Source organism: Amphiura filiformis, chromosome 13, assembly GCF_039555335.1.
Source record: "Amphiura filiformis chromosome 13, Afil_fr2py, whole genome shotgun sequence".
NCBI lineage: Eukaryota > Metazoa > Echinodermata > Ophiuroidea > Amphilepidida > Amphiuridae > Amphiura > Amphiura filiformis.
This window is the reverse complement of record NC_092640.1, coordinates 11,270,850-11,283,115: the sequence shown is the minus strand read 5'-3', so window position 1 is coordinate 11,283,115 and position 12,266 is coordinate 11,270,850. Positions and strand designations below refer to the sequence as shown.

Here is a 12,266-nt window from a genome sequence, read left to right as displayed (position 1 = left end):
AGTCCTTCAACTGCTTACGCACGGTCATCGGGTTGTGCTTGCAGGTGACGAGAAACGGCCATTTTATTCCGCCATTTTGAATTATTTCGAGGTCGGGGCCAAGGGACTCAGGCTACGCGCTGCACTACTACGTTCATGTAGTACCTCTGCATTGAACCATAGATGTCAAAGAAATGCTAATCACTTGCACCTGTAAGATTAGTCTCTTTGAAAAGAGCGGTATTGTATTCAATCTATTATATGATTGACGACAGGTGATGAGTGCAACCTGCTTGTAGTGCAGCGCGGTATATTCAAAATTGTTTGTACCTATTGCTATGGTAGTTAATCCGATTAATTACGTAACTTCGCCAGCGTATATAATCACTTTTCCGTATGTATGTGGGGGGGGGGGTGTGTGTGACAAATTTGATTAAAGTTTTGGTTAAAGTTTGCCTTCCGCCTATTTTCTCGGAGACTAGGAGTCGCACGTTCCTCAAACTTTGTGGGTGGGTGTATCTTGACCCGAGACAGAACCGGTTTTTATTGGTTAGTGGGTCAAGGTCACTGAGGTCATCTAGGGGTCATCTGAGGTCAAATTAGTAGAAACTGTCGTATGGGCATGAAACTTGGTGGGTACAGTCAACATTTAAAGTTAAAATTTTGGAAGGTCATTTCGAGGTCACCAGGGGTCATCTGAGGTCAAATTAGTAAAAACAGTCGTATGGGCATGAAACTTGGTGGGTACAGTCAACATTTAAAGCCACATTTTTGGAAGGTCATTTCGGGGTCACCAGGGGTCATCTGAGGTCAAATTAGTAAAAACTGTCGGATGGGCATGAAACTTGGTGGGTACAGTCAACATTTAAAGCCACATTTTTGAAAGGTCATTTCGGGGTCACCAGGGGTCATTTGAGGTCAAATTAGTAAAAACTGTCGTATGGGCATGAAACTTGGTGGGCAGTCAACATTTAAAACCAAATTTTTGGAAGGTCATTTCGAAGTCACCAGGGGTCATCTCAGGTCAAATTAGTAAAAACTGTCATATGGGCATGAAACTTGGTGGGTACAGTCAACATTTAAAGCCAAATTTAATCGTGCTCAGCCGATAACCGCCAAATTCATTTACCTCTACCAAATCGCAAAAGCAGGCGGTCACGAAAGCAGGCGAGACTCGTGGTTCGAGAACCGCCTTGTTTGCAAAAGTAGCTTCAATTTGGAATGAAAATCAAATGGTAGCGTAATCGACAGACAGTTGAGAAATAATGTAGCTAGTTAGATGTCAAAATTAACGTTCCACAAGCAAGATATCGATAATGTAACAAAACAGCTTTTCTCGTGCAAGATTCTCGAAAATGTTCCCCCAAAACGGGCTTTTAAAATTGAATCGGTACTGTATTTGGTTCTTTCTTCCCCATGGCAACATTATTTCTTTGATCGATTTGTAGTACAATACAAAAAAGAAGAAAACAATCACTCGGCGTGGTTTTATACGGGGCGCACATTTGAAAAAAAAACCGTCATGGAACGCGTTTTTGATCTTGTGAACATGGTGCGTAAAAAGGATTTAAATGAAGGTTTTTCAAATTTATTCTAAACATTTGTATAAACACACAAAAATAATGTTAAGCTACATCCAATGCACCAACATTTCACTCGCTGCGATATTTGATTACTGAGAAATCTGTTTTAGAGAACAACTTTATACGTCTTTTATACGTTTTTTATACGTTTCTTTGTGTAACCTTAAAAGACCTCTATACTATGACTGTAATAGAGGTCCATGCAGAGTAATAATTTTTGCCTGATATTGTGCACACTGCAGTTAGTCTTAAATCATATTATTATTATTATGTGTTTAAATATTTTACTTTATCTTGATTGTTGTAAGCTGTTGTACCTGTAAATTATCCACTTGATATTTTAAATGCTTATTTGTTTGTTTTATCTTTTTATTGCAGTATGCAATTTATTTCCGTAACAGCTGGTAACCCCAGGGAAGAACAGCATTCTGCTGATTATGTGCCTTCTGTGTCAAAAATTATAGTTAAAAATAAAAATAAAGGCCCGAATAAAGCTACTATTCTGTGCAGTTTGGTTCGGTCAAGCAGGGAACTGGGTCAAGTTTACAGTGCATGGTTAAATTCAAAGGTCAATGCACATGTCAGTGTTCAACTGGTAAAAGTTAACGGGGCCAAAATGGCTGAAGTAGAAAATCTGTTGAGTGTGGTGTCTACTATACTTACAGACATTCGTACAATACTCATTGGGTTGTTAGTCTTTCTCTTGATGTCATGGATTGCACGTTATTATCGGGATAAGCTCAGAAATCTGCCGCCAGGTCCTATGTCTTGGCCAATCATCGGCTGCTTACCACAACTTATAATTGTCGGTTTCAAGACAAGAAGTATTTACCATTCTGTTACACATCTTTCTGACAAATATGGGCCTGTTTGTTACATACCATTGCCATTTGGTATGACCGTGGTACTCGTCACTGGGCATAAGGCGGTCTATGAAACTTTAACGAGTCCGAAGTTTGACCAGCGACCACCGATTTCTCATTCAGAAAGTCCTATAGAACTATTGAATGGCGCAGGTAGGCATCAGTTTAATATTTTGTAGAGATGACATTTCTGCAATGTTCGAGTTGTTGCTATTACCAATTCAAGAACTTGGCATGACAAAATACGTGATGCCATGATGCGATCAAGCAAAATCAGTCGGAACTCGGAAATATTGATTTTGAGATATAGCCAAACAAATGAACTACGAGGGGCAGTCAGTATGTTTTAAGAGTTGAGTCGTGACGTCATATGTGGATTATTTTCATGGCATTTCTCAATGATTACATAAACACTGTACCTTTGTCTTTCAAACAACACATGTAAAAATTATATCATACACATGATTACGTAACAGCATTAGCATAAAATCAATAGACTAGGGACACTGCCAAATCACGCAAAAAGGCGGGCCTTTTAAATTACAGCAAAGACACGTGTTTAAAATGTCCGAGAACAGCAAAAGTACAAGGTGCATGTGACTAGTTTTGGGCAGGTATAAACACTAGGTCCTGAGTTTGGATTTGGTAAAATATGAGACTTGCCATTAAATTTTGGTGGAAATGGGACGTCTGGAAACTTCAACAACTTTAGGGCTTGAATGGAAGCAAAATTATTCTGCAAAAATGGCGAAAACGAAAAAGCAGTTATTACAAATGACATTAATTATCTCCAAAATGAAACAGACTAAAATATAATGACTGGTCACGTGTGAGAGCTGGTACTCAGAGCGATGATAACTGGTGCAAACCAAACAACAATCTGCGCATGCGTAGGTAGGATGACCGATACAACATGGTGGAAATGCACGAAAATTGCAAAATTCCATGTAAATAGGGCCTAAAATATTACAAAATGCTATGAAAATTTTAATTTAAATATTCATATGAATTTTTATGGATGATCTCAACCTGAAATGAACAGAAAAGTTTTAAAATAAATTTCTCATTCAAACGATGGCCTCTCTCTCTGTACCACTACTTTTTGTATAAATGTAACAATGGTAGAATAACAGTTATATTTTAATCACGGATACAAATATTTTTTAGGGAGACTCCCGTTTTAATGTTTGGAGATTAGTCAACAGAACTGGCAAAAAAACTTAAATTTCCACGTTTGTTATTTTTGGCAATATCAAGATTTTTATAGAAAGAAAAGCCTTGTTTTTGTCAAAAATAAGACATATTTGACCACGCATTTTAAATAAACTAAAACCTTTACAGCCCAACAAACATGGTTTAATGAACTGGTAGTTTGTGTTCTATTACTGTTCCAAAAGGCAGCATTCTCCATTCTTTAATTCCCGAGAAAATATAGAAAATACAACAATACCTCATTTCAGCCTCTTATTTCCCTTAACAAAAACGACTCAATTTCACCAGGTGACTCTAGACCATTGATTTTATGCTAACGCTGTTACGTAATCATGTGTGTGATATAATTTTTACATGTGTTGTTTGAAAGACAAAGGTACAGTGTTTATGTAATCATTGAGAAATGCCATGAAAACAATCCACATGTTACGTCACGAGTCAACTCTTAAAACATACTGACTGCCCCTCGTATTTCCCTTTCCTCTTGTTTAGAAAACTCTTTAATTGCTCATATCTTTGGAACTGGTTGTTTAATTTTAATGGGGTTTTCTGCAAAATCCAACTTTGTAAATGGTTTTTACTATCCTATAAGAAACTGAAAATTTAATATCTCCGAGTTCCGACTGATTTTGCTTGATTGCGTCACATATGTAATTTAATAATAAACATTCATGAAAGGAATTCGATTGAGTGTATAACGTAACATGTTAATTCGCCGTAGAAGTGACAATCGATGATGTAACAGGATTAACTACCATAGCAATACGCCGTAGAGGTGACGTCATAATCGGATTAACTACCATAGCAATAGATGAATACAATTTTTAATAGATCGCCCTGCACTACAAGCAGATCAAACTAATCACCTGTGTATGTCAGCAAACATAGATTGAATACAATACAATACTGCTCTTTTCAAAGATACTAATCTTACAGGTGTGGGTGATCAGCCTTTCTTTGACATCTATCATGTCTATGGTTCAATGCATCGGTACCGTGTGAATGTTGTAGTGCAGGGTGATATAGTCAAACTTGTATTCTTCTATTGCTATGGTAGTTAATCCTACGTCACTTCTACGGCGTATTTAGATGAATACAGTTTTTGAATATATCACCGGCACTACAACTTAACATTCAGGCGGCACCACCTCTGCATTGAACCATAGATGTCAAAGAACAGGGATAAAGACCTGGATCTTAATTCTATAGAATATGCATATCATGCTGATCACTAGCACCTGTAAGGGGGTGTCATTTTCTTCGGCGGGGGGTCATGAATATGTCGGTGACCGGAGTAAATTTTGTTATGACACCCCCTTATCGTGGGCAAATTTTTTTTACTACCCCCCTATCTTGGGTCGAAAATTTTTATGACCCCCTTCAGCCTACATAGACTCAAGACAAATAATTCATTGCTGGAACAAAGGCGAGGAGCGCATCAAAAGTACGAAGAAAGTGTGCGGAGTGCGTTAAAATCTGATTGTGTGTGTAAAGAAGGCGCGGGGAGCGAGCAAAAATTTTCCATTATATAACGAAAGATTGTGCGCACATTTTGATTGCGCGCGCGAAAATCTTGAGTCACCAGCCGGCTGCAGCCCTTAAAGGGCAGGTCGATTGCAAAAACAACATCATATCATTGGCAAGCTAATATTATAAGGACAATGAAAATGACTTTTTTGAGAAAATAAGACGTTTAAAATTGATATTCCGCAAAAACCAACTTAAGCGGTGAGTTCCTTCGAACGAGACAGATTTGGCCTAGAAAAAAGGTGATGTCATGAAATGAGATGTGTTCGCTTTGAGAAAAGAGACTATAAACGCTCTCAATGGACAGAACGTATACTGTTGTTGTTCATAGAAAAAACCTCTAAATTAAGTATTACATATTTTTAAACATATGGATAAAATCAGCCGCTTCTTTTTTTATATATTAGTAAATTGTGATATTACAATTCATATGTATATCAATATCATGAGAAATATTAGGCCTAAAAAATAAATAATTTGAGCTTAGAACACGGTGATCAATTAGAAACTAGCATATAAACCGTGTTAAGGGTATACGATGTATTGTTGGTCGAAGCAGCAACAAAAAATGTAGTTCACAGCATCTTGCGAATGGCAGTGAGCTTTAGCAAAAATTGCATTGCTCAATTCATAGCGAGCGTGTAGAAGAATTCAAATATCACAGATATACTTTTGTAGGTCCTGTGGTTCTTGAGTTATGTTGTAAAGAGGGCTGAAACAACAACACTTTTGTGAAACGTACATAACTCATTAACAACAATAAATTAAGCAAGTTTTCAAAGTATATTATTTGTAGAATGAACTTTTGCAAAACACCAAAGTGTTATTTTTCAATAATATATTGATTCAGATAATGAAAATCGATTTTTTTGGCTGCTTCGACCAACAAGTCCACAAACTCATGTATCTGATTTCCCTGTGCAATATTGCAATCTATAGTTATTATAGTTTCAGTTGGTTGAAATATTACAAAGCAAACGCATAGTAACAATACTGTGTGGGTTTTGTTTCCGAAATGAGAACAATAGTCTGCATATTGTTATGCGGCATCGTTATGGTAAATAATAGTACAACTCATTGTTGCTTATGTCAAACTTGTCACACAAGTAAATGAGAGCATGATAGTGTCCGCTTCATTTCCTTACGTCATAGCCCGCTGCCTTGAAAATTAATTTCGCTTCAAACGGGGAAAGAACCCGTACGAACCCGAAGTTTACCCACACAATTTCTCTTTTTTCAGGAGAAATACGCATAAAAAATTGCAACGAGTGTCATAATGTAATAATTATTCTCTCCGAATAGAGATAAAATTGTTTTTGCAATAGACCTGACCTTTAATAATTCTATAACCCCCCTATTTTGGGTGTTAAAAAAATATAACCCCCCTATACTTGATCTAAAAATTCTATGACCCCCAGTTTATTCATGACCCCCCCCTTCCGAAGAAAATGACAACCCCCTAAAGACTAGTATCTCTGATAAAGAACGGTATTGTATTCAATCTATGATTGCAGACATACACAGGTGATGAGTGCAACCTGCTTGTAGTGCACGGCGATATATTCAAAAATTGTATTCATCTATTGCTATGGTAGTTAATTCTGTTTACATCATCACTTCTACGGCGAATAGTAGGCAAGTACGTGGACCTAATTAATCATAATTATAATAAATCAAATACTTAAGTACTGTTAATGCCTTCACGTTGAATTTTGAACATGTTTTGATAAACTTTCTAATACAAGATTTTAATAAAGCATCAGGATGTGACAATATTTCTGCTACACTTATCAAACTTGTAGCACCAATAGTGACACATTTTGTTATTCATTATTCCTCTATTGTAAACATTGTATTGAACATAAAAAATAACAGGTGTAGGCTAAGAGGTGTACCACAAGGATCTATTATCGGACCGTTATGTTTTATTGTCCATATAATGATTTACCTAAATGTCTCAAATACTGTCAAAATAGGTCAATATTTTATGACCCTCCCCTCTCCCCCCAGAAAACATATATGACAATGCTGACAGTATAATTTAGGCTCTGGACTAATATATTCATCGAGTCTAGCGGTGCAGCGGGTAGCCACGATATTCTTAATACCATTTCTGCCGAAAAACACAAAGCAAGTGAAAAGTCGAGCAAATATATATGGATTCCATTTGATCAAAGTGGTGTATTATTCATATTGAGCAAAATTGTGTGATGGTATTTAAAACAAAATCACTATAAAGAGTTTCTGGTCGAAATAAAATGCTAAATGACTGTATCCTTTTAAATGGCTTCAAGTGAAAATTGTGTAAATGTTGCAAATATTTTTCTTTTCGAAACAAAATGCTAAATGACTCTGTATCCTTTTAGTGGGTTTCTTGCCTCTATAATATCTACATTATTGTGTGCATTTTACAGGCGTTCTAAATTCGACAGGGGAATTATGGCAAGAACATCGCAGATTTTCCTCGACTGTCCTGCGGTCATTTGGAGTGGGAAAAAGAAGTTTCGAACACCAGATTGCTACAGAAAGTGAATACCTCATGAAAGAAATCAGCTCGCTACAGGGTAAACCTTTTGATCCTACGCACATCTTGTCGAATGCTGTGTCAAATGTCATATGTTCTGTTGTCTTTGGAAAGAGGTTTGAATACGATGATCCGGAATTCAAAACATTGCTGCATTCGCTAGAAGAAGCAGACCAAAAAGTTAGTTTTAATCTGTTACGTATGATGTCACCAAGACTTGTATCTTATCTGACTTCGATCCCGATCTTCCCCAAAGGACCGATGCCGATCATTATATCAGTTCGTCGTAAATTGAAGGAAATAGTGGATAAACATCGTGATACATTAGATAATGAAAACATGCGGGATTATATCGATGTTTATCTGAAGGAGATGCAGACGAAGAAAGACCAAGGAACGAACACTTATTTGAGCGATATAGAACTACTTGCGGTGGTTCATGACTTCTTCATGGCCGGAACAGAGACGACTTCGACCACGTTACGATGGGCTTTATTATACATGCTGATGTATCCTAACGTACAAAAACAAGTACATTTAGAAATGGACTCAGTTGTTGGACGAGATAGTTTGCCCAAGTTGACGGATAAACCCGATCTACCCTACACAGTAGCGGTTATCAACGAAATTCAGCGTTTCGGTATCATCTCAAATCTAGCTCATCCACGATACACCAAGGAAGATACTGATTGTCAAGGGTTTACCATTCCTAAAGGCTGCTTTGTTCAACCTAGTCTTTACAGTGTTACACGGGACTCTTCATTTTGGCAGGATCCAGATGACTTCAAACCCGAGCGATTCCTAGATGAGAATGGACAAGTCATGAAAAGTCCAGAAAACATGATCTTCGGTGCAGGTAAAGAGTAAAAACACATTTTACTAGTTAGAATTTCGTAAGGGGCTGTACAAAGGTGTTTTTGGCCTTGAGTCATATTAAGTGACTCGTAAGAAATGTTACACGGGATTCTTTAATATGGCATGACCCAGATGACTTCAAACCCGAGCGATTCCTAGATGAAAATGGTCAAGTCATGAAGATTCCAGAAAACATGATCTTCGGTGCAGGTAAAGAGTAAAATCACATTTTAAAGTTAGAATTTCGTAAGCAATGCAAAATAAAATACTAAATATATGCGTCATCATAATTTCACAACGTAAAATTTGGAAACATACGTTGTTCTGTCACTTATTTATGTTGTTTGGCAAAAACATTTGTTTTCAAAAATGAGTAAATGAAAATGTTAGCTGTTTCACCGTACTTTATTGTCCTTTTTATGATTTTTTCAATCTCTATTAGCAGTCTTATATTCTCGACAGTATGTGGAATTATTTTGGTCTTTGTACAACTACGTTATGACTGTGTCTTTTGTTCATCGGTAGGTAAACGTGTATGTCTGGGAGAACACCTAGGCCGAATGGAACTGTTCATCTTTTACACTCATCTCATGCATCGATACAGCTTCGAGAAACCTCCAGGGATGGGAAGTATTAATATACAACCTAAACCAGGGGGAATTTTAACGCCGCATCCTTACGATATTTGTGTTATTGAGCGTTATTGAAAGTGCTGTTAATTTGCGTTATATCCTATATTATTACCTGTCCCAAAAAAGACATGTGCAACCAAAAACAACTAATTTGTATTAAAACTTGTAGGTTGACGCAAATGTTATTAACAACAAGGTAAAGCTTACATATCCAGCTTTACATGTACTTGTTGTTTTATTCAATTTGGTGGCCAAATGTGACGCGTTTGCCAAATTACCAATGTACACAATCTGAATTACCGACTTCTAAGAATTATTTTCAATGGTTACAAGGAGGGCTATATATGATGTATTGAGCCAATCGGAGATATTGTAAGAAGAGTTTGGGGTCAAGCTTATTAGAGATTTAAAAAAAGCTCTATTATTTTTGATTGGTTACTCGGTTACTCACTGTAAGTCAGGTAGTAGTATATAGTGTGCATATGGAGTTAAAATTGCACATTATACAAATTGGCATATAAATATTCTGCCTTTTGAACGTATTTGTCTGTTTTTTAAATGGTTTTGAAAACAAGTAATCAGAACAGAAGCAACTCAAACTATCGGCGCCAGGCAATCAACGAGTCTATACAGGTCGTATCAAAATGATTGGTTCCCATCAGTTTTGATGTTTAATGAAAAACCTGTTCTTCCACATCCGGGTTCCACGTGCATCCGGGTTCCACGTTGACTAGATCCTCTTGTCCTCTTGAAATGACCATTTTTTACCTTTAATAACATTGAATTTGCAATTAGGTTAATATTATCCTGCATTTTGTATGTGGCAGTCTTGTCAATGATGAGTACCAATGGGCTATTCCAGATATTATCCACACTCCCCCCAAAGATGACATGCTTAAAAACAATTTTTAATGTGGGATTTCCCATGGGTGAATTCACAAAACCATGTGGGATTTCCCAAGGCTCTCATATATAATAGTGGGATTTCCAAAGACCAAAGATGACAAAATCAAGATCAGTTTCCTTTTTCCATGGGAATTTACCACAATTTGCTGCGATTACTCTGGGAAATCCCAAATACCCAAAGATGGCATCCATGAAAATCACTTTTTACATAGGAATTCCTGAAAACCCAAAGATATGTAACATTTTAAAACATTTGTTTACAAATATGTTTCACTTTCAAGATGGGAATTAGTAACTTCATTTGTTTTATTTTAATTTTAATATTGTTTATTGCCCAAGAAACAAATAAACAAACAAAATCAAAAAAGATGTATTGAGCAATTGATGGAACGCTAATGAAAAAGCATCAAGGCCCACAGTTACAGACCTTTACTCAGGGAAGTATATCGACCTGCGATTATTTTAGGCCTACTGTTTATAAATATTATCATGCAAGACATGCACATTTGCAAATAAGAAACTCATAGTTTATCATTTTATGCATTATGTTCAACTTCAAATTGACATAACATTTCATTAAAAATTGTATTGTAAGCTATTTTATTTTATAAACATAGGCCTAATATGTCATTAGTGCTAGTATACTGAGCTATACCTAAAATAAAAGTAATAAAACTAAATAATAGATGACGAACACAACCTTTTTAACACAAATCTTCATGGCTAGAAAGCGAATGTGATTGATTTTGCCACTTAATTGTTGCATTTTTAGATTTATACTAGTCTTTTTTCATGTAAATAATTTGTAATACATTGAACACAGAGAAGGCATTATGTTTTAAACACCTGATTCACTCCTATTTATGTGGTTTTCAAAACAATATTAGAATGTGTTTAATAATTATTGATACTCTAAATACACCAGTGCACCTTTAGCTTTAATAGCAGTGCAAGAATTCTGCCAATGCCATTAACCTCTGCCCCTAGCTCGCCCTATTTGACCTTAGTAACTAAAAGTGGTAAGGGACGCACCATTAGATTCTCAGGGGGGCATGGGAGTTTGGGTCAGGCAGAATTTTTTTTTTCGCCGCCGAAGGCGGCGGAATTTTTTTTTTTTCGCCTCCAAGAGCACCGAATTTTTTTTTTTAGCCGCCTTCGGCGGCGAAGTTATTTTTTTTCAATTTTAATGTACATTTTAATACAAAGTTGGGTGGGTGAAATTTTTTTTTTACTCATCAGTGAGGCAAAATTTTTTTTTTTGTCTCACTAGGGGGCAAAGTTTTTTTTTTTTTCTCACTAGTGGGCAAAGTTTTTTTTTCTTCAAAAACTCCCATGCCCCCCCTGGAAATCTAATGGTGCGCCCCTAAGTTTGAACTCTCTTTAGCTCTAGTACTAGCTACTAGGCATAACTTGCTACTACTACTGTGACACAGTACATATTTACTATTTAGGAAATTTAAAATAAACTTGAACAAGAATATTAGTGTCATAACAATTACACATATTTTATTAATTAAATAATTATCTGATGAAGTAAATAAGTAACATGTGTACAAATCTACAAAGAACATAGTGATATTTGCTATGAATATACCCTAACTGTAAACTGTTAATGTTATACTCTGACTCTGAGAAATACATGTATACGTCTAAAAATCCTGAGAGTCAAAGTCATCATTAAAAAAACAGTTGTGTACATTATTTAACATTTTAAAATTAATGTTTAGCAAATTACCACATAAAAGTATGAGTTTAAATTGAGTATGATTTTGATGAAAATTGTTAATTTTAATTAAGTATTGTTGTTGTTGTTGTTGCCGACTTCCTGCAAAGTGTCGTTCGCGTGTTTTCATGTTTTTGGCCGGGGTTTTTGGTATAAATCTTGGTATGTGAGTAGGCCTACAGTGGCCTATAAACTTATTTGCAGGCATATTCAAATTAGGTTTTAAATGCCTTTCAGACTCAATTTCATACAGCTGCAAACTACATGTTTATTTTGGGCAGTTTTGAAATCAATATTTATCATCATCTCTTCAAAAGTATTAACAAAGAAACTATTGAAATTTAAATATGGAAGACAGAGATATATGCAATCAGATATTAAAAAGGAAAAATCATGTGTGTAGTGAATGTTATAAATAATTTTTCAAACCTAAAAAGGCCTGAATAGTCCTTGAAAATTTGG

At 36.0% G+C, this 12,266-nt stretch overlaps 1 protein-coding gene across 1 annotated transcript; it reads left to right on the top strand.

Annotated features, from left to right (window-relative positions):
* The first annotated feature begins 2,178 nt into the window (after positions 1–2,178).
* Positions 2,179–8,555, top strand: LOC140167409 (cytochrome P450 2U1-like). Its single transcript, XM_072190716.1, has 2 exons — positions 2,179–2,578; positions 7,579–8,555. The coding sequence occupies exons 1-2, from the start codon at positions 2,179–2,181 to the stop codon at positions 8,553–8,555; spliced, it is 1,377 nt and encodes a 458-aa protein (XP_072046817.1).
* Positions 8,556–12,266: the final 3,711 nt, after the last annotated feature.